Source organism: Corvus brachyrhynchos, unplaced genomic scaffold, assembly GCF_000691975.1.
Source record: "Corvus brachyrhynchos isolate BGI_N302 unplaced genomic scaffold, ASM69197v1 scaffold310, whole genome shotgun sequence".
Taxonomy (NCBI): domain Eukaryota; kingdom Metazoa; phylum Chordata; class Aves; order Passeriformes; family Corvidae; genus Corvus; species Corvus brachyrhynchos.
Genome location: NW_008236213.1, coordinates 3,525,788 through 3,549,683, shown reverse-complemented (window position 1 = coordinate 3,549,683; position 23,896 = coordinate 3,525,788). Strand labels below are relative to the sequence as shown.

At 39.8% G+C, this 23,896-nt stretch overlaps 2 protein-coding genes across 2 annotated transcripts; one reads left to right on the top strand and one right to left on the bottom strand.

Moving 5' to 3' along the window:
- The first annotated feature begins 2,840 nt into the window (after positions 1 to 2,840).
- GZMA (granzyme A) lies at positions 2,841 to 8,073 on the top strand. The gene is made up of 5 exons (XM_008643083.2): positions 2,841 to 2,950; positions 3,657 to 3,804; positions 5,486 to 5,624; positions 6,257 to 6,529; positions 7,336 to 8,073. Exons 1-5 carry the CDS (start codon positions 2,860 to 2,862, stop codon positions 7,492 to 7,494), a joined length of 810 nt encoding a protein of 269 aa, XP_008641305.1. The 5' UTR covers positions 2,841 to 2,859; the 3' UTR covers positions 7,495 to 8,073.
- A 4,783-nt stretch (positions 8,074 to 12,856) lies between these two features.
- Positions 12,857 to 22,378, bottom strand: CDC20B (cell division cycle 20B). The gene is given in 8 exon segments (XM_017743691.1): positions 12,857 to 13,188; positions 15,097 to 15,275; positions 16,672 to 16,797; positions 17,313 to 17,346; positions 17,764 to 18,018; positions 21,491 to 21,515; positions 21,518 to 21,578; positions 22,370 to 22,378. Coding segments are annotated over 8 exon segments (816 nt in total). The 3' UTR covers positions 12,857 to 13,061.
- Positions 22,379 to 23,896: the final 1,518 nt, after the last annotated feature.

Sequence of the window (23,896 nt, the reverse complement as noted above, 5' to 3'; positions counted from 1 at the left end):
TGCCGATTTGCTGCAAGACTTTGAAGACTCCCTGAGTTTACCACATCTACTTGTATCTCTGTGCTACTATATTTTCCTGTGATATCACATAGCAAATAAGTGAAAGAGGAACACTGAGCAAACAGCTGAGGCAAAAAAGACAGCCAGGTAAGTATTATGAGGCACTGGTACCAGAGAAGAAAATAAAATAGGTAAGCCCAAGCATGTATTCTGCTCTCTCCCCAACAAGTTCCCGGGAAGTCTGTCTCCCAGCCACTAAGAGACATGTCCAGATACACTGGGGTGGAATTGGGGATGGGCAACCCAAGAAGAAGACAGGGAAAGCATGGCAGCTCTGTCTTTCTGTGCTCCTGGCAGCTGCCAGCTCCGCACCACTGTCCTACCCTCCATTCCCAGCCCAAGTAAACAGCCCTACAGCTGAGATGAGACTGTCTGAACTCAGGCACCAGAAAACATGAAAGGTTAAGAGGCATGCCTGAACTGGTGTCCTAAAATCACATCTGATGCTCACCCTAAGCCCCACAGAAAGCAGCACGAAGGAAAAAGAAACACAGTCACTGCAGAAGGAAAATTATCAAAATGACTGGGTATAAGGGATAGAAGACCTCAGCACAGTACTGGACAGAGCTGAAAGTGATCCACTGGCCCATGGGCCTAAAGCCCATAGGAAACTTCCCCAAAGGCAGAGGCTGGAAATAGACCTGGGTATACTCCTTGTTCTTTTTACTCAGGCAGTAGCTTCTGCCAAGAGAGTGGCTCTGCCTTGTGGGCACTGTAGGGAGAAAGGATGGAATGTTTTGCTTACAATATGTCACTCCTCTTGAAGACCAATTGAGTATGCAACAGAGGAGATAAAAGAAGTTTTGCTTTGGGGTTTCCCTCTACATGCAAAAGACCAATAGAATCTCGACTTCACCATAAATTAACTTATTGCTGTAACCAAAGGAGTCCAGTCAACTAATTGCACACTCTAAAATTTTATGTCAAAATTTGACCCTCAACTATGTAAGTTACAAGCTGAAAAGAACTCTCTGACAAAAAGCATTTGGGTACAAAATTCGATGCTGGTTATGTGCATATCAATCTGATCTTTAACACCTGTGCCATCAGGGATTTTGCAAATAGTCAGAGAGGTTGTTCAGGAGCTTGCACAGAAGTGATCAATTGATACTGAACAATAGTTTAGACTGCATATTTCTAGTTATCAATGTCAATGGCTCTCTCAGAATTGGAGGGGATTTTTAACAGGCAGGGATATGCTAGTATCTATGGAGTTTCAGAAAAAACATCTTTAGAAGTAAGTATGATTTAGCAGTAAATAGAAGCACAACTAGCAATTGAAAAAAGTATAAACAGGCTATAGAAAATTTGGTTTTAGATAGAAGGCATAGATTTACCTAAATCTATTTCCTGGAAAACATCTAGGAACACTTGCTAATGTTTTATTCCATGTCTTCCAAATAGATTTTCCTTGAAAATAGATGACACAAACATCGGATGGTACATACCAAACCTCTTTTCCTGGCCATTGCAACTCACATAGGACCATCCAAGGAAGAGCTCCACAGTCTCTGAAAATAGAGACACCTGCCTTCTTCAGAGAAATCACCAACAGTTATCCTCTGTCCCAGAAGAGGGGGCAATAGCAAATTTGAGCAAGGTCTGCCCAAGGTCTTCTACACGTTAAACTCACGTGGAGCTGGGCCAACTGAGCTCAAAGATGTGACACAGCTAGAATCCAGAAGCTTTCTACAGGCTCACCATAACAGGGCTCCTCTCTCCTTGACTGTAGTGGGGTTCAAGACTTCAAGAAACCTTCCAGTCTGTGTGACAGTGACATTTCACTAGTTAGGTTATAGAATAATTGATACTCTGAATTATTTAATATTGATGCAAGTTATTTCTACTATTTGGGTATATATATGCAAGTGAGGAACTGTGCCTTTACAAGGCTCTAAATAAGATTTATTCATAGAATCATAGAATCTCTTGAGTTGGAAGAAATCCAAAACTATCATTGAAGTCCAGCTCCTGGCTCTGCACAGGACACCCCAAGAATCGCACCATGTACCTGAGAGCATGGTCTGAACATGTCTTGAACTCTGTCAGCCTTGGTGCTGTGACCACTGCCCTGGAGAGCCTGTTCCAGTACCCAACCACCCAGGTTTCAGGACTCAATTCTGTTGCCTAAAACTCAGCATTTAGTCACATTTGAGATGCTGTGGGTTTTCCAGACAGGGGCACAAGGCAGGCAAACCTGACACAGCATCTTCAGAAGAGTGATGACCTTTTGCACCAGACCTAAAGCACCTCAAGACACTTTAAATATCATTATACCCTTAGCTATAGGCCATGAAACCACACCACACTCAGTGCTGTATGAATGCTCAGCCTGTGCAAACCTCATGAGGTAGGATCAGATCCTGAAATGAGTAAACATCAGACTCCTTGGCTCGGAGGGTCTCCTGAGCAGAACAGATATTTCATTGATGGGGAATGGACTGGAATTCATGTCTGACCTGGAAGCCACCTGAGGTGTCTGGAATGAAACCATACAGCTTCACATGGACAACTGAATCAGCCTAAATTTATGTGAAAAGAGTCCCACTGCATTTCAGCCCAATATTCATACATCAGTTCTCTGCATGTGCTACAGAGAGAACACGAAGTGGGGCAGAGCCTGTCTTCACACCACAGTGGATGGTGCAATTTCTCAGTAACACTTCTGCTGTAAGGTACATCGGTGGGGAGTGTTTCTGTCTTTGTCATGGTTACAGATGTCAAAAAAAACCACATCCTCTTCATTTCTATGTATATATAGATAGATAGATAGATAGACAGATAGAGATATATCGAACAATGAACAAGGAGGAACATCAGACAGAAATCATGGGTGCTTTCCTCCCTTGGAACACCTTTGCTGCTGTTATTCTCCTGGTAATTCATGGAGGTAAGTACCTAATTTAATACTTTTGAAGGTAAGTGCTGCTGTACAGAGTTCCAGTTAAGCCAACATGTATTAATGTAAAGGAAGTAGTCACAATTATTATTTGAATTCTTATAATTAGCTCTTCTCCACTGTCTGCATATGTTTGATCTTTCATGCAAACAAAATAATCTCTGAATGGGTAGTGTTAATCAAAGATGCACAGAGGCTGAGCTGTTAGGAGGATTCTGAGTAGAGAACATAACAATTATCTGTTTTTTCTCTCCAGAGGCATACACGTACATTAACTGCTTGATTTTCTCTTTTTCTGAAAAACAGATTCATGTAATGTGACTTACGCTATATAGCCCAGTTTATAGGTACAATATTTATGATGTGGCAGATCTGAGGTTGTTACTCATTATGAAAGCTAAGAAATTAACCATATCAGCAATCTTCAAGAAAAGAAATCTGTGCAAAAGCAACAAAACTTTGGCGGGGTTTTTGCCCAAGCTAGCCCCAATGATCTCATTTCAGTATTATCGAAATATGATGAAGTAGTACTGCTGAGTAGTTTTAAAATTCTACCCCGAAGACCATCATTGTGACATATGTACGTACTTGTATGTCTGTATACTTTCTAATTACATTAGCTGCATTTTCTAAGAGTCTTGGAGAGTCTTATAGTATTTGTTAGCCCAGCTGTGTGTCTTGTGGCTTATTTTTTTAGGTTTGTGTGCAGATATCATTGGAGGAAGTGAAGTAGTACCACACTCAAGACCATTTATGGCCCAAATCAAGGGACCAAGAGGAGATATTATTTGTGGAGGAGCTTTAATCAAGGAAAACTGGGTGTTAACAGCTGCCCATTGTAATGTGTAAGTTCTTACTGTGATTCAGAGATTGTCCTTAGAGAGTATCTGGTGTCTCTGTTCAAGCAGGAGAGTTAGTATTTCTGGTCATTTTATCCATTTATCACGACCACGATCATGTTCTGATTACTGTGCTTTATAGTTTCTATCAGCAAATGTGTTACAGTGTAAAAAAATGTTATGACAAGGTATACTGATCTTCACAGTTTCTGAAGAGGTATTTGAAAACTTTTAGCTGCATGCAATATGGAATAGCAACACTGAAGCAGTGAGTTAGGGGGAAAGTTTTATCCCTGTTTTCTCAGTCAACCAGTACGCTAGATGAGAGGAATGTGCAGTCTAAACTGCTGCTCTGAGAATGAAAATAAATTCTTGTAATTTTATTCTGTAAAAGATATGCAGTTTACCACAGAAAGAGACAGCATGTGGTGAACACAAGATCAAAAATCCTCCAAAGAGATGGCAGAAGACACTTAGAGATCTCTGCCTTACTTGGTGTGTTGGCTTGCCAGCCGGTCTTTCTTCTCCCACCCAAATCAAGATGCAAATAGGTATTTGGCTCTACTGAGTCCTTCAGCAAGGCAAGAAGTGAGTTTTGAATTACACATCCCACCTCTATTTGCTTTTGTGGGGAGGACTGAAGCTGCTGCTGAGCCAGACCTCACGCAGGCTCTGTCAACAGCCTGACCAAGACCAGTGAACCACTGGACTCTGCAAACATTAGAGAAATGTATCCATCACTCCTGTCCTTGTCCAGACAGGGAGATATATGGGACCTACTACAAAGAGAACACTAGGCCCAAAAGCTGTGTATTAGCATAAAGTAAAGAGTGTTTCCAAATGAGATTGCATTTAAGAGAAAATACAATGAATTATTAACTTAATGATGGCTCAGTCAACAGAGAGCTCTCAACAGAGGAAGGAAAGGAGCAAGCATTTTCCCAGGGTTGTGTTTTCCACGTGAATGAGGGCCAACATACACATCTGCTCCAAGAATATTTTCCCATTCAGCTGTAAGATGCACTGTTTGCCCAAAAAGAGCTGTACCTCTGGTCAGATAGTAACATCTGCTTGGCCTGTTTGTCCAAGGAGTGCTAGACTTCTGGTGTCTGTCAGAGAGCTGCAGCAGACACAACTCTGCCACCAATTCAGGATCTTATAAGTACAGGAAGTTGCAGAAAAACTTAAGAGAAGAGGAATGAGCCATGTCTCACACAGATTCAGAAAATGGTCTTGAAATCTGTTAGAGCAAAGCAATAGTATATTTTGACACAGTAAAGATATCTCTGACCTAACAGTGTTATGACCTATTTTCCTAAATTTTCAGCACAAATTACAGAAGGCACAGTTGGTGAGACAAGTACCCACAGCAAATCTGATGCGTCTACCACTCATTCAGTTCCCAAAAGGAAACAACAGGGATAGATCCAGAGTCAAGTACCTGAAACCTGCCTGTGCTCCTGGGGAAATGAAAAGAGGATAGCATGAATTTTGATTCACGGAATCACTTTTTTCTTTTAGCTCTTGTATGAACAGGGTCATCTTTTAGATATTTCTAAATTGCTGTTGTTTTTCAGGCACAAGAAAAAAGACTGTAGCACCTGGACATTATAGCACCACATTTAACAGCAAAAAATTTAGAGTTACATCAAAGTGAATCCCAATAACCATGTCGTCCTCTCCTCAGGGAAAAAAGCAAAGTTATTCTTGGAGCTCATTCGTTGAAAAAAAGGGAAAAAGAACAGCAGACTTTTCAGATTGCAAAATACTTTCGTTATCAGTGCTACGACCCCGCTACCAAGGAAAATGACATCATGCTGCTGCAGGTACAGACTTATATATTGTTTGTGGAATATACATCTCCTACAATGCACTGTTTTCTTCCTTCTTTTGAGGGAGATGAGCCAAGGGAGTTTCTGGTGACTTTTTTTCTAGTCCACTAATCCAGCACCCAGAGGAATTGGGGATGCACTGGAAACTAAGGCAATCAACAATTTTTGCCAAGTAGTAGACAAATTCTGGAGCTTGATCAAGATATTTCAGTTTCTGGCTTTTCACTAAAAGAATAGATTTACACAGATACATAATTTGGTTAAAAACTCTAGTGTTCTGTCTGAAAAAGAGTTCTAATTTAAAATGTCTGACTTCTCTGATCCTCAATTTTGCCAGTATCAGTAATTACTGTTATTTTGTCCTCTCAACGGTCTGAGAGCCAGAAAAGTAAAATATGATGTTTTTTAAAGCTAATAGATCAGCAAAAGGTAAGTGGGCTTTCATGAGACAAAGAATACTCATTTTCCTCATTCTTGCATTGATGGCATAAATACTGTCACAAAGAATGGAGGAATCTCAAAAAGGGATTGCAGTAATTACCATAATGGGAAAGATCCAATGGTTAACATGCAAGGGCTTCTATTAGACTCTGCCCCATAATACCTATTTTCCATATCTTCTACAGCTTCGGGGAAGAGCAAAACTTAATAAAGCTGTAAAACTGATCCCCCTGCCTACCTCAGATGATGATCCCAAGCCAGGAACAATTTGCACAGTAGCAGGATGGGGGACAACTACCAATTCTCGACACAAGTTGCCTACTGCCCTGATGGAAGTCAATATCACTGTCATCAGCAGGCAAATCTGCAATGATAAAAATCATTATAATGGAAAACCTGTCATAACAGAGAACATGATTTGTGCAGGGGCTAAGAACGGAAAGAAGGACTCATGTTATGTAAGTATATTTACTAAATAAATTGCATACATTTTATAATAAAAATAAAATATAATGTACTAGTATTACACATTAACCTTTTCTGTCTCTCTTCAAATCAATGAATAATTTTATCAAATATCCATGAATTTACCAAGGCTTTTTCTTCTAAGCCTTAAAATCAAAACTTTAGATGGGTAAATTCACCTTCAGAGCCTTTGGATATTGCAATTGTATCCAGGCACGGAAGATAGCTATCCTCATTTTCAATAAAATGAGTTCTATACCAAAATGCCCACACAACAGCTTATGGGCCCATTCTCAAGCAGCTGACCACAGTGGAACTACTTCTTTGTTGTCAGAGGACTTTGAAAGGGGTTTTGCTGATAAAAAGTATTTGATTGAGTCCCAAGTCAAGTACACAACTGTGTAAGAACTATCACATTTTAAAAGATTTAAATGTTGCCTATAAAGAGTTACAAAAAAGGTATCAGTTTCTGGAGACTTATATTTTCCATGAGGAAGGTTTTCAGCCATTTTTCCTCATTTTCAAGGAGACTAACTCTTCCTTAGTGCTGAGCTAGATTCATTCCCCATAAGCACACTTGAAAGATTAGACTGAAGTCTATGAAGTCTTTTTTTTATTTGGTTGGTTGGTTTTGGTTTGGTTTTGCTGTTGGAAATCTTAATTTCCAAGGAGGGAAAAAAGATTCCTGATAACACTGGCTACTTTTTTATTTTCTCCATGTAACTAGTGAAAATTTTATTTAAAGGAAACATTTTTTAGCTTTTGTTAATATGAATGACAGTATTTTCCCTTTTTCTAGGGGGATTCTGGTGGTCCTTTAAGATGTAATAATGTGATGAGAGGCATCACTTCATTTGGGAAGCCGAAGAAGTGTGGCAAGCCTGATGGCCCTGGTGTCTACACTCGACTCACAAAGCGATACCTTGAGTGGATAAGGAAAACCATAGGGGGGGCCTAACAGGCTGAGTTTGGGCCAAGTGATTTGTGTAAATGAAATAGGCTTTAAAAAACACCCTCATTAGTCTGGTAAAAGAGGTATTCTTACACTGAATTTTGGCAGCTTGATGTAGTTCTGCTACCACAGCATTTATAGCCTATACGGTCAGCCATGGAGTCATTGGGGGTATTTGGGACTGGGGATTTCAACATCCCCGTAGTGCATGTTCACACTGAGCTCTACATGGATTAGCATTTCAGATCAAGAATCTCATCCTTGTTTGTGTATACTGCATGCTGATTATATACTGCACTCTTCTGTACCTGGACTTCTGCAAAAACCCTGAACGTTAGTGATGTGCTAGGTACAAGTCCAGACACCTGAAAAACTGCATTCCTCTGCAGGAAAAACTGGTGGTGTTACAGGTGTAATGGACTGCTAAGCTTCACAAAATTAAGTTGTAGCAACTGCATTTGACTGTGGGACATAAGTATTAATTTTCTAACTGTCTTCTATTTGAAACCTCTAGATTTTATCCCTTTATGTACTTTGCATTTAATAAAGAAATGGCAATAAAAATCTACAGCTTTCAGCTTTCAATTTGTGTGGAAAGCTCTCTTGCAGTACAGGAAGTCTGTGTACTATCTGTATGATCTGTCCACTGTATGTACAATGTTCTGTACATGTAATATGTTTGCAAAATATACCAAAATAAGCAGCATTATATTTAAAAAAATCATCTGAAAACCCGTGCTTCAGAGAAATGACAGGAACTGTCACAGTTCAATATGATAAAGCACTGCTGATAATATAAAGCACTCTTAATTTTATGATGCCAGTACTGCTGTTTCAGACATGCGGTGATATTTTTAAGTGCTTCAACAAGCACTTGTCAAGCAGCAAATAGACCTATTGTGAAAAATGTTTCTGCCTGCCTCTAAATTAACAGACTTGGGCATTTTCAATGCCATGAGCACCTCAAAAAGGGCTTGGATTTATTTTGTGCTGCTTCAAGAGGTTTTTACTCGGAGATAGGCATTAGCTAAGAGAAAGCAGAGAACATTCAAGGGTGGAGAAATTTTTCATTGATTTTAATTAAAAAATTTTTGCTCCATCCATCATGAGCAATTAAGCCCACTTGGAAACACAATGAAAAAGCACAAACTAAACCTCTTTTACACAACTGCCTTTACCAGATCTTGTTGAGACAGTAGTTCTCTCACAGAGAAGTAAGGAAGGGTGAGGATGAAGAAGGCCTAAACTACAGGGAAGTTTACTGAAAGTTTTGATGATGAAAAACATCTTTTTTTTCCATTTGTTACAAAACATTGCACAGTCAGAACTTTCCACATTCCTATTCTTATTCCTAAATGTTTTTTCTTACTCTTGGGCTGAACACACAAAAAAAATATGCAAAGGGAGACGCAAACACAAAAGTAAAGCAGGAGCAGAGAGAAAGATTCTCAGCAAATAAGATTGCATAAGTAAAACTGAGAGGAAAATTTGCCCCACTGACTGCTACCAACACCCAAAGCAGTGACTTGACTCTGTCTTTAAACACATAGGAAATAAGTAAATTCAGGCTTTTTTTATTCTTGCGACTACCAAACCATTGCTTAGGCAAAAACTAATTCTAAAAACCTTCAGGAAACAAAAATATCTTTATCAATCTGTAGCCCACCTGGGGCTATTACATTAATCTTACTTCATTTCTTTGCTCATATTTTTGCTGCCTTTCTTTCATCTTGCTGTTACATTATTTCATCATTCTGTTTCCTCTTTAGCCTGATTTTTCTTCTTCCCCACAAGTCACAAACAGCACCCTTATCAGTGGAAAATTCCTCTCAAATCCTGTCATTCAGTATTTCTCTATTTTCCGTACAGTTGTTCTGAACCAAGTGTTGGAGAACCTTAGAGACCAGGAAGGAGACATTCTGACCAAGGATAAGTTTACAATGCATGAAGAAATGTGCAACAGAAAAATATGCAGCCTTCTTCTTCTACCTTGAAATTTAGGACCTACCCCAAAATACCTTAAAAATGTATTTTTTAAATGGATGTTTTTAGTGAATTGTGCAAAATAAGCCTTTGCAATTGGACTTACATGGTAAAAACAATCTTCCAGCCTCTGTCACTACTGCCAATAGTGTAAACCTCTAGAAAAAGAGGAAGCAAGAGCAAAAGAGAACTGAATTTTCCCCTAGATGGGGAGTTTCTCTGCTCAAGAGGCATGATACGAACCCATTTAAAACAGAGTTTCACCACTATGGAATGGAACCCACATGAGCTAAGAAAAATGCTATGATAATTTGATGTCATTGTTTTATTCTCACTGCGGCTCTGTGAGATAGTTGGAGGGAAGTAACAGGTATAAACTACATTATACACTGTAACATATATGTAGTTAGTATCAAGTCAGATCACATAGGGCCAGAACAGGACAACGTCTGCTAGACTAGTGCTTTTGAGTGTGGGAACAAATGGATTTCTCAGTCATTACATTCCAAACAATTGCTTTGTCATATTGATACACCTGAGAAAAAAGACACATACACTGTATGAGCAACGATGTTTTTTCCTCATACAAAAATTGGTTTTGACCTGAAGTTTTGGATTCTATATGTTGTACAGTGCCCTGTAGATGCTGAGAAAGCTAGCAGAGAAAACTTCTCCACTTTTTACTGTCTCATGTGAAAGTCTCCGTTCTCATGCAAGCTATCTGTCTGATGGTTTGCTAGTTGGTAAACATTGGCAGGTGCAGGGCTGTTGTGAGAACATAGTGGAATTGTTTTTGGTTCACTGGGAATAATATTTTGAAATGGGTGGTTATACCTCTTAGCCTATCACCTTGGTAGGTGGTTGACCGATGGGCCAATCATGTAATTTCTCCTTTGTGATCCATGCTATAAAAAGATGGGGTTTTGGCATTAAAAGGTCGGCTTCAACCATCTTCTCTGACCTGAGTGCACGTCGTTCTTCTCCGTCCCTGCGCGCAACACCAACAGCATCCCACCTTGGGCAGGACTGTAGGGATGAAGATCTGAGCTTAGTCAACTTAAATTTTCTTAAACCTCCGTGCCACCCCTGGAGACTTAGCCTTCAGTGCATACAGACCACAGATGCAGAACAAGTTGACCTCTCAGAAATGGGTTCTGATTTCTGTCTCAGCCTGGGCCTGAGCAATATATGAGGCATGTAACTGGCAGTGAGCTAAAAGAATGCCATATTGTACAGAGAGAAAGTCAAAATTTCAAATTTTGACCTAGACTTCATACGTTAAGACCTCTGCACTGGCAGAATGAGGCAGCTATGCAAGAGCAGTGTTCAACTTTCAGCAGCTTCACGCTCCGCACATTCAGAAAAGAAGCACTGCAGTATATGTTTAATTTTGCTCCAGATTAGTTACAGTCTGGAATGCACACTTAGATGTCTTCTCAGGCATGCTCACATAATAGATCTACAGATTACACAAACAAGGTTCTCTCATAGCTGTGGGCTGTTGAAACCAGTGACTTCTCCCACTTTTAGCTATTATGCTAAAATACATCTGGGGCAATACTGCTTTGCTAGTCAACAATGAGCAACAAATAACTAAGATATGAGGAGTTCTTAGACTAAGAAACATGTACTTTCTTATTTTGACTCTTCAGCATCCAACAAAATATGTATGGTTTCAGTATTGATCAGGTCCTTCTATGCTACAGCCTCCCATCCTGTGTCATACACCTCCTCCTATACTGGGCAAACGAATATCATTCAGGTGCTGCCAAAGGAAAGAGAGAATTTCTGGGTGAATAAAAAAATAAAACGTGTAAAAAGACTAATCCTACTCATTTTTTAACATTCAAAATGGGGAAAAATATTTTTAATATTCCTAAAATCTTTTATATTACTTAAAATACTATTTTGATTGTTTAAAAAAGATTCTAACTGATAAAATCTCCAGAAACAAACTTGTTCATATTAGAAGACAGGCACAGTATAAGTTATTTCCCATATTTAGACACCAGCTTCTTGGTAGCAATTTCTCAACAGAAAACCAATATTACCATTTCCTAATTTGCTTTTAAGACCACATGAGATGACATCAGAACCCAGTAGTTTAGTAGCAGGTTTGCTGCAATCTCTTATTAGGTAAAACAGATAAGTGGTCTCAACCTTCCAGAGCTAAAGTTAGCAAACACATGATTTATGAACAGCACAAGATGAGGCTTTAAAAATCATGAGAACTAAAGACATGTAGGTTTCACATTCATTTACAGAGATAACTTGTGCCCCTGTCTATCTCTTCTCATGCATTTGACCACAGTGTAATTTTCCATAGATTGGCACTGCTCTACTCCCCTAATAACCTATTCTTCCCCAGTACAGGAAACATTTTAAATAAGTTTTCAGTTGTGAAAAGAAAATAAAAGAATCCAAATAGTACAAGTTTCTGAGCTAAGAGGGCTTTTAATATAAAAATGCAAGAGTGAATCCTTACCCCTTGTCTCTGATTGTTCCTAACAATGAAAGCAAAGCTCTGAAGGTGTCTGTGGGCAGAACACACTGTGAATAGCACTACTGATCTCTATCTGAATAGCTTCTGAGGACCCTCCTGACATCCTTACTTAGCTACTGGCAGTGTACAAGTCTTCCACAGGCAAACCTATGTTAAAGCCCAAGGGGTTTTGTCCTTGTGAACACTAAGTAAAATTCCCAGTATGGTGACTGCTGCACTGGTTGCTGGCAACCAGAACTAAACTGGTGCCCTTAAGAAATGAGTGAATTAACAGCTGTGTTTGGCCCAAACAGCATGCTCCTTTGACTATGTCCATCTGAATTCTTAACCAGTTGATTACACAGCTATGCACAATAATAAAATCATTATGCAATTGTCTATATTTTCATTCATTGTCAAACACAGTGAGTGGGTTTAACAAAAGGAAACTAAATTAAAGATCCAATACAGTTTCCTAGTTATGCTAGTTTTAGTTATCATTATGAAAACAATAAATAATTCCCAATAAATCATTTCTATTTAGTTACATATATAACCTAGAGCTCTAGGAGTATTTAGAGAGATTCCATACCATGATTTATGTGATATACAGAACAATTATGACTCCTGAATTGGTCTCTGCTGATCGTAGTCTTTGAATGATTCAAGGCAATATACCTTAATTAGTATGTGGTTATCAATGGGGATGCTAAGACAGTGTAAAATTTACTGCAAGAATCAAAGCTAAAAGCACGACCTAAAACTTCATGCTGGCACTTTACACAGGGTGGATTCCTTCCATGTTTGCTAATTTAATGAAAATATACATGACATTATTCTTCAGAGTTAGAATCTTTTTCCTTTAGGACGAAACAAGCTACTAACATTTCACATGACAGACTAATAAAGAAAATTTTGTTCTCTTAAATAAATTGTACTATATTTTGCCATGTTTCTATTGGAAGGAAGACACATATTTTGAATTATTGAATGGGTGAAATACATTAATCACTGGCTTTCAAGAAAAAGAAGTCACAAGGATGAGCTCAAATAACCATTATTAAAGTGCCTTGTTGCTGTGCATGCTCTCCCTAGACCCATGTTGTTTTCACAGACAAGCCATCCCATCTGCTGCAACAAAAATGAGCCTACTCTGATCTGGGCTCAGTGCTATATGAAAGACTCTCCCTTTGTGACCTGTAAAATAAAATATGTACAAAAGAAAAGGGAAGATACATCAGAATTCGATGATGATTATGCCAGTCTCTTTCACCACCCACACTGTGGCTTGTTCCACTTTTACTGCAGCAGAGAGGCATGCTGCATAGGATGTGGGAAGCTATCATCATCTATTGACTGTTTTCGTATTAATAAGGAGCCGAAGGAAATATATTCTTAATAGGGAGTAGGCTCTAACTGACTTTGAGGAGATATTTCTGTCAAAGGAACACATTGAACCTGAACTATTGTTCTCCATGCATTCACAACATCAGTCTCATCTGTGTTTGGTAATGTCTGTCACTGTTGAGCTTTCCCATCTGGCTGCATAGGCCTTGCAGACAGTTGGCAGCAGCTGATCCAACAATAATGAGATACTGTCTCCAGCTGCTCAGTTATTGCTGTTAAGGAGATTTTCCAACAGTGATTCCACTAAGCCATTTAGTGGAATCATGTTTTGAGTTTGTCTGCAGTTGCAGTAAACCTTGGGACCTACATGCTGAAAGCAAAAAGCTACCCAGTCCAGCAGCACAAAGAATGTACAAAACTCATTAATGTGGTTGTACAAAAATCTCACCCATGAGCAGCCACTGGATTTGAACTGAAGGCAGAAAGAGTCTGGAATGAAACTGAGACTGTTGAGAACTGCATTTACCTCATTGCTCTGCCATAGACTTCCTGTATCTTCTAGAGCTGTGTCAATGCCAAGAAAACCCATGAAATTTTTAGGCACACAGCAACAAGAGAAATTTGAAGCCATTTTCCTTGATGTTACTGGACCTCGTCTTTTCTGGCTGGGTGAGTTACTGACAATCACACTGGTAAGCTAGTCCCCCAAGGGAAAAAAATCTTCTGAGTCATAGTTTCTAAAGCAGTTCAGATAAACCACATCCTAAAAGGAAGTGTGAAAGTAAGAAGTCATGTGTGACCAGCTGAAATGAATGAGTGACCTGTGTCCTCCCATCACTTGTACCTGAGTTCTCAGTGAACACAAGAGGATGGCACTTCTCTAGCTGAAGATATTATAAGGATAAACATGTGAGGAGCTGTAAAGCCCTCTGAAACTCTGGTACCTGATGAAGACCTGCAGGTACCTGTTGCCAATGGAAAGTCTGCCCTTAACTTGTGAAGCTGCTACAGTGGCTCTCTGGAAATACTGACTAAATCCGAACACCTGCTGTCCTGGTACTGAGCAACATGTGTTCCTCCTAAACCTTGTGACTTGAACTTCAACGCCACCACTAAATTATTTCAACAGAGATTAATTTTCTGGCTTTTCTCCTTCTGAAGTTGTTGAAATGTACACAACCTTTGACAATAGTTAGGACCATGAGTTTATAACTCAGTGAATTCTGTATGCTGTCCATTCCCTGTCTGTAATGACTCTGAAGGAAGATCTTGAGTTGTAATCTTTGGAGGCATCCAAAATTATCCACAACACTCATTGAAATTTGATTAAAATTCTAAGTCAAAAAGGAATGGAGGGCCATAGGGAGAAATCAGACAAGTAAAAATTATTTATTTCCATGGGTGTTGAGTGGAGTTTTCTGGGTTTATTTCATTGTTTCACGATCATGTTCAGGTCAGGTAATTTTCAAAGCAATTACTTATTTTATTTGCCTGTACATTTTCATTGATCTACAACAACTTTTCTAAGGGAAGGAAATTACAGCCAAAAATTTTTTTTTTTCCTAGAAAATTACTGTAATAGTTCTATCAGAAGTATCTCAAAAAAGGACTCAGTGCTATAAAAAGTTACCATGTTTCAGTTGTCATTCTGTTCTTAATATGCTATGTGACAGTCAACCTTAATTACAGCACTCAGCTGGTGCTGAGGGGTCTTCACTCTTCAGCATTTGCAAGAGGCTTAAACAGTGAAATTCAGTTACAATTTATCAGATCATTTCTGTGGGTATAAAACTTACATGGTTAAAAGTGTCTGAGGTTGTCTTAGAACCATCTCAAAATCATCCATCACAGTATTTATTCTGACCATATTTTGATACATCCACAATTTTTTCCAACATTCAACTGCTGACAGTAAGTTATTAGGAGTCTTCGTAAGCAGGAATATGTCTGTGTAGCAATGATCTGGGGTTTTGCTCTTGAATAGACCAGAGACAAGGAGGACTAATATCAAGAAACAGCTTCTGCATATGGTATAGCCCTACAGCACCGCAGAACAATACAGAGCTACAAGGAAACTCCACTTTCTCTAGCAGTCAGCAGGGTACAAGGGAAACGTTCTGCAGTGCATTTATTCACAGCAAAATCCTTCATTAAAACACAGACGTGTCTAAATAACACATGGAGATTTGGTTTAGACATCGTTTGAAAGCTGGTTCAGTATCCTCACATCATGAGAGGCAAAAGCACATCTGGTTTGTTTATGTTGTCTAGAAGGTCATCAGCCAGAATACACTGGAAGCAACCTGACATTAGCACATTCAATCCTGGCCTGGTAAGCCTTAGGAAGAAGTGGAAATACACATATTGCACCTGGCATGGCCTTAGGAATTATAGGAAAGGATCCCATCACAAAAAACAAGGAAATTTCACAGCAGAATTTTTTACCATGTTCTTAATAAGTCAGCCATTACAATCCCACAAATCGGGATTGTGCACATGAACACAGATGTGTAGGTGACTGCTCTTTACTCTTTTTTTTACATCAGGTATGCACTTGCAAAACCAGACTGATTTGACAGATAAATAACTGAAATACTTGCCATAGAGTTCTAATGAATTGACAAGCATTGGATACTTCTGTATTTTCATCTGATTTCCAGGAAGGCCTTGTCCCATTATCAGTTCACCGGGTAACCAGAGCAAGGAAGAAATCCTTGCAATCTAATCCAATGCAATTTAAAATTCTGCTTTAGTTTTCAGAAGAGCTTAACATACACCATTCAGAGGTTTGAAATGTAATCTACAATGTTTAAACAAGCTACTGAGAAATAGTCCCAACAGAGTATTTACTTATTTAGAAGGATCATTTAATTGTTTGCAACTCTTCAAAGTACTGTACAAAAAAGTACAGTTGCTTTATTGTCCTATCTAAACATGGTAACAGCCTGTTGGTATAACACCAAAGCCCTCAAAACACCTCCTCAGCTAAGTTGTAACAGCTCCAGCAAATCAAGTTGTTTTACTGCAGCTGAGAACCTGTTCCTCTGTCTCCTAATATTTAGATTCCAGAGACAGATGTTTTCTCTCTGACTCTTACACCTCTCCTCACCCCAATGCTCTGGGAATTTTTCTTTCCCTTCAGGATTCTCTTCTCCTCTTCAATCACTTCTGCATGAAGTGGTGAATGAGAAACAACAAACTGCTTGAGTCAATCACACACTGCAGTGCTGAATGTAGCACAATTGCACATCCAGAGAAAATCCTGCTGTTCCTCTTACTGCAGAACCACCCTCAAAGTCAGTGGGAGTTTGCCAGAAGAGCACTAGACAAAAAGAGCGTAGCCTAAATATGCAGACATTTCATCATTTCACCTGCGAATCTGTAACTGCACTTTGGATGATTTTCTCACAATTTATGTGCCAGACACGCAAAATCCCATCTTTCATTCCACCTCCTATAGCAAGGGCTTTTGACTGCCAAGGACGCCAGTTTATAGCCTAAAAAATAAAAAGAAAACAGATGCCAGAATAGGTTAGGAGGTTAGCTGGAAGAACAGAGGAGTTTTAGCTTAAAGTCTAGTTATAAAAATGAACTACAACAAGCACACGGAATGTACACTTAGGGCAGTGTAGGATCCCAAAACTTGAAATGCTGCTTCCCTTGCCCTTGTTTCATAGCCTACACTGTCCCACATACCCTCCTAAAACTCCAGCTTCTCTGCTTGCCCTTCCGAGGCCACAGACTCACACCTCAGTTCCAGAAGAACCCAGCAGGATAGAGTCTTACTGCCTAAGCCAAGCCATAGCAGAAGTCTAAGCAAAGAGGTCTACAGGGTTTACAAGACACCTGGTTTCTCCTGGGATATTTCAAGGATATGCCTAAGGCCCAGCATCTACCTGAAGAAAAGCTTCTCAGAACTCAATTCCACCTGTTTTAATAAATTTCCCTGACCCTTTAACCACAGCACTCCAGTCCAGTCTCAGATACTTTTGGGAGGACAGCTTGTAAATACCGGACTCTCCTGCCTCTTATTACTAATACCTGACCTATTTCCAACACAGACAGGGACCTCATAAAGACAAAGAATCTTAAATTGTTTCATTTAAAATTTCCTTCTTCAGATTATTTGCCACCGGAAACAGCAAGAAAATATGGGCAGGAGGGCAAAAGGAACCTCATGTATTAAATTAATTGCAGCAGAAATCATTTTCCAAAACTCCAAGAATTGAAACATCTTGTTTGCAAACTTGTAAGTATTACACCACCAAACTTTGCTGTGAAGGTACATAGATGGAAGAAAATGTGGTAAAGGTTATTTCTGTTTGGCAATATATTTACAAAGGCCTACTAATCCAGTATCAAAGCCCTAGCAAACATATCTATGAGGAGAACTGATCTTAAAATTAATGGCAACACAGACAGAAAAAACTAATAGATATCAGTAAGATAATCTGAAAAATTACCCGGGCGATATGCCTTCTTCATGTACTTTAACTGCTAAGAAATGAATTATGGTTTCCAGTGTCTGTGACTGCAATTTCACACCAGGGTCGCTATGCCAGATATTCAATATACCACTCCTAGACCCAAATGCCAGCAACAGGTTGGCTAGTGACAATTTCAGGCTGCAAGTGTTTTGTTTGTTTTGACAAAGAGTCCCAACATGGTGCTGAGCAATCTGAACATCATGGTGACAGAGGGATCCTAGTAGTGAACCACTGCAGAGGAGAAAAAACAGCGTGGGTTTGATGTTAATGATGACAAGCAGCTTCATCACACCAATGTTTCTTCAGAAGCAAACCACATCAGAGTGAAATCTGTCAGCAGAACAACAGCACTTCAGTAAGAGGAAACACAGAACAACTATCAAACACACGCCTGACCGTGGAGGTGACTGACAACAGAAAGGCGCCAAGCAGCTGTTCCATTCAAGCTGGACAGAATACCTGTTGTCTCTCAAGTTTCTTTTCCATGAGCACACTGTATGCCACTGATCTGCACCCTGTTCAACTGCCAAGCCATATAATACAAACTATTTCCTGTTCCTCATGAAAAATTCTTTTACAAGATGATTTTTGCCAAAGCCAGGTGTGACTGCACACCCAACAGAGAGGCAGTGTAGAACTGCATTGTATCACTAAAGGTCTTTCTAGCAAGTTGCAGTGTATTCTTTGGTTCTGTCCCTTCCCTTGTGTGCTGTAAGCACTCGTTTGCAAGAACATCACTTCTGGGACTATGCTAGCTAACCCATGACGCCTTGTCTCCTTTCTCCCTCCCGCTCTAAGGCTTTAGGAAAATCTGCACAGCTTGGCACTGTTGCACTAGCTGCCTGACTGGAAATGGATTCACAGTTCTACAACCAGTATCATCAGTCTACCAAAGGCAGGAAGGAGTACCCTGCCTGGAAATACTGCTACTATTAAAGTTTAGCTTCTAGATATGGGGTTTATATATTAATAGAGGAGTTGAACTGAAAATATTGAAAATACCTTTCAATGCATTTTACCATTTTTTATGGATATTACTTACATTAAACCTATGACAAATCAGAAGAGCTTCCTGCTGGAAATTCACACTTACAACTAGTATGATGACACTGAAATAAAATCAGCAAGTTCAATACAATCTTTCTGGGTATCTGAGAAAGAGATACCTGATATTACTGCAATAGATTGATTTAAGGTATTAAGGGTTAGTGACTGGAGACTTTCTCACACTAGCTCCAAAAGACTTACCAAATACACATTGAGTGACCTGGAAGCCCTAAAAATGCAGACACAAAACTGACTTGTTGCAAGAAATGTCATTGTGTTCTGCTTGTATAATGGACTTGAAGATCACAAAACAGGGAAGATTCCAACCAAGCCATGTATCAGAGAAAGTTAAGCACGTCTTTATGGAAAATACCTATAAAACTAAATGGGAGTATGAGCCTTACATGCAAAGGCATCATCAATTGCCTCCTGAAGATTTATATAGATTTTTCCTACTAAATAATAATAAAATCTAGCCTAGTGTATCTGGTCCAGATGAGATGGAGTTCATTTCCCCCACAGCAGTCCCCCCAGTGCTGTGCTTTGTGTTGGTGGCCAGAAGGGTGTTGGTAACACGCCCATGTTTTGGCAGGTGCTGAGCAGCACTGGCACAGCATCAGGACTGCCTCTCCATCACTCCTTTCTCACTGGGGGCTGGGCAAGATCCTGGGAGGGGACAGAGCCAGGACAGTTGACCCAAACCAATATTTCATACCATATGACATCTGGGGAGCAAAAAAACCTAAGAGAAGAGGGTAAAGGAGGCAGAGAGAGGGGAAAGCATTCTTTATTATAATCTCTGTCTTTCAGAATAACTGCTGTCCTGAAGTCCTACTTCACAGGAAGTGGCCTTTGGTTTTGCCTTATTCAACTGCCTTTATCTTCACACACAAGGTTTTTTCCATCTTATTTTCTCCCCTTTCCCTTTCTGATAAAGGTAGTGGTAGACTGGGTGGTGGGCACCTGGCATCCAGCCTGGGTCAATCCAGCACATCACAAGAAACAGAAGTCAATTGCCATATTGTCAGTGTTGGTCATATTAAGGTTCCCAGTAATTATAGTGATATGAGTGGCAAGGAAGCAGACTCCTTAGAATAATGTCTGAAAGGAGATCTTTTTCCACTTGGAATGAAAAAAAAATCAAAATTATTTGCTTTTTGACACAAAAGACAGCATCTGTTTTGCTAAAGGCAAAGAAAAGACAATAAAATGTGATGGATTAATTTATGGTACTGAAATTCACTTACAGATTAATGATGATGTGTTGTTGGATTATTTTTAACTATAATTAAACTGTAATCCTGAAGTCAGTTGATACTTTGGAATTGAAGCCTCCACAGTGAAATTTAGTGTAAGAATGTTGCTCTAATTTTAGTTACAATTAATATTAACTCCATGCTTTTTTTTCTCCTTATGCAGTTATTTTAACTCTACCCTAATATTAGAATTAGACGGTAAATTTCAAACCTAGAAAAAGAAATAAATGTTACCTCAACCTAATGTGTCAACCATAACTGTAGTTCCCAGGTTCACACTGAATTTTATCATCAGTTTCTACTCTGAAGTTCCTGTTATTTTCACAGCTTTGGCCAAGAGGAAACATGGACCGAAACTATTTCTTGCTGTAGTAAGGTTATGCCACTTGGCACTGGCAGGATGTTACACCTGCATCCTTGTAACCTAACCCACCCAGTATAATTGCAGCTGTATTTTGTTAACTGTTTGTTCAGCTGGTATGCCTGTACCTCCTTGTACCTCCACCTTCCAGACTAGTACTGTCACAACCAGAGCATCTTGTGAAACCAAAATAAAACTACCACTGCTGTTCCTATCAAGAGATACTAGTTTCATTTTGAATTAACAATAAAGTTGTACCCTTGCTATTATGTTTCCAATTAAGTAAAACAGAACACTATCATATGATTTTAAAATCACAGAAGTATTCATCATACACAAGTCTCCCCTCGGCCCCATCATGTGTGAGTTAAAGATCTGAAACAGAAAGTGGGATGAAAAAAACCCACAAGAGTACATTTGATCTTTCTCATCTGAGCCCACATACAGAAATGATACCTAAATACAAAATATTCACCTGCTCCACTAAAATACACCCTTCACAAAGCAAATTTCGGGGACTTTGTCCCTCCTTGGGCTGCAGATAGCAATGAGCTGGCCTTTCCTTGCAGGTACACCGCTAGAGAGGTGTGCAACTCTTAATAGCCGTGGTTTGCTGGGCATTTGAAAAGGCAGATGCAGTCTTGATATCAATATAGGGGCCATCTAAGCTACGTACTGTCTCCCCAGCACTGGGGAGGCCGTGATTTTTGACATTCAGACCCACTGGAGACAAAAGAATTTCAAGCTCAGGCCTTGCACAAAACCAGAGTCACAGCCTCCAAATCATACTGAAATTCTGCAAGTGGTGACAGTTTTCTGGAAGGAGAGTAAGAAACAGAGACTACAGAAACAGGTTAAATCCTTTTTGGCTGCTTTCCTGTCATACAATAAATCTCCATATGATTTCTGAGATGGGTGATAGATGAGGGAACAGGAAAATCACATTTGAACAAAGCCAAGAAAATCAGCTAAAATGAATGGGACATTTGCCTGACTAAAAGCAGCAAGACTCTTTCTGGGAATAGACTTTACTACTCACCTGCTCAGAATACAGTGATTCCAGATCCAATTACAGACAGGTGGCCAAACATATTTCTCAGCCGCTTTCTGGTTTCAATGTTCCACAACTGCCAATCCAAAACAAACAAGAAATAAAAATTTGACAGCAAGAGGAAAGAAAAATTTGTTCCCTTCATTTGTTCACAAGAAGCCACTCCCCAGTTCTGAATTGACATAAGGAAAACTCATTTATTTCACAGGTAAGATAACGAGTATTTCCAAATTTCAACACCTGTGTCAGTGATGCTGAAGTCAGACTGGATTGAAGGGGTGCACGTCTGTGAGTTTAAAGCTGTTTATTTATATGTCAGTATTTATAAGTTCCTACATGGACATGCTCCACTTCAGTATCTTCAGATTGATGACTCATGACTGAAGCAGGTAAGTCCAGTTATTACCTAGCACCTCAGCCAAAGTCACACAAAATCACATACACATTTACGCTGCAGATGATAGGAAAAAGTGCAAAAAGTTATTAAGGAAACTCTGCTTCTCATCTTCAGGGCTTGTTCAGTAAATGTATGATGGGAATACTGCTTCCACTCCCTGATGCTGGTCACATTGCATTTGCAGACCAAATCACTACAGTGATTATCTTCAGAACACCCTGTTATGTCATGTAAGTCAGCAGCAGATGGTGTACAACATTTAATACCTAACCAGGACATTCTCATTTTGCATGACCTCTGAAGCACAGAACGTTCTACCATAATCCAAGGTCTGGCACCATATTTTGGTAACTAAAATCTCTCTGAAGAACAGTTGAATCCATCAGTCTGTTTAATTACAGATCTGACTCTCGCAGCAGAAATTGTTTCCACAGACCACTGTTGTTAATGTTGTCGGTCCTGGGACATACCTTGTGCATTAACAGTGTGTATCACCCCAACAAACCTTTGTCCTGTTCATGGATATACATGAACACTCACAAAGGTATGTTGAAAAACTTCCCAGGGACAATTATAAACACATAAACATAGAGAGTTGTTTGTTATATCTTATGAAGTGCTAAAAATCTTCAGACCTGAGATTTATCTGTTCATGTATAGCTTGTGAGTGTTCAATTTTTGCCTGTTCACCAACAAAGACGTAAGTGAGAATTTAGTTCAGAAGGTGTCACCCAAACCACAAACGTCACTGCTGTCTTCAAAAACAAGATATTTCAAAGTCCACTCAATGGAACTGCTGCTGTGGTTACTGGCTACTACCCAGGGCTGATTGATAAAACATTGTCCTGGGTTGCAGTGTATTCTATTACCATCCCCATCAGCTGTTGAAATCAGGTGGGGCAGTGTTTCCTTGCCTCCTCCCCCCAGACTATCTTGCTGTTAATTGCCCATCATTGTCCTGCCACCTGACTCAGAGATAACTCCCTCTGGACTATCTTCTGTTAATGAGCCTAATCAACACTTGGCCTCATGACTCATTACCCCATTGTGAGATGCTCCACCCAGAGGGAGGAACCAAGCATCCCATCCTGGATATAATCTGAGGCTGAACACCAGAGACACTGGCTTCCCACTGGATTTCCAGAGGACAGGAGCTACACAGCCACCACTGGACTTCCTGAGGAAGAGCAGACTGTTTTACTACAGGATCACTGCTTCAGAGGACTGCAGCCACCATTCTACCAGACTGCTACCACCACCCTGCCTAACAGGGTGTCAGGTTGTACCTTGACTCTGTCAATTTGACGGTGTTTTTTTCTTTTACCTTTTTTCCCCTTTTCTTTAATTTCCATTAAATTGTTATTCTGACTTGGTGCCTCCCACTGGTTTGTTTTTCAAACTAGTACATAATTTGGCGCCCAATGTGGGGCAGATCTGAGAGAAAGTCAGAATTACAATTTTGTGTTAACGGAAACCTATTCACCATGGTGCTCAGCTTGTCTACGTGGGTACTGTATCTTGCTCTCTATATTTTTCCTCACATGGGGAACTACCTGCCTGTAGTATTACTCCTGTTAAAACCAGGGAATGGTATGAGAATTGCTTTAATGGTTTATTATGCCTACAGCATAATAACCTGTGAGGCGATGAATACCATTCGGAGTATATACTCAGTTTTGTTTGGCTGTCCTAGTCTGGGCTTCTATGTCTGGGATCTCCTCAACAATCGCACCCAGCCCCTGGTGGGAGGAGTAGAGAGTGGTTTCTTCCAGCCTTTCAGGCCAGGCACAGCAGTTTTTGAAAATATTGAATTCCCTCTGGATGTCAAAGACGGCATAAACTTGCTGTCAGTTCTGCTTTGTCTTCTCTGTACAGCCTGCACCATGTACACCATGCTTAGAAACAGAGCTATGGCACAGCATCCTCAGGATGAGGGAGGGAAAAAGAGCAGAGCAACAAACACCATGCCTACGCAGACTGACACAGAGGAGAAAGAA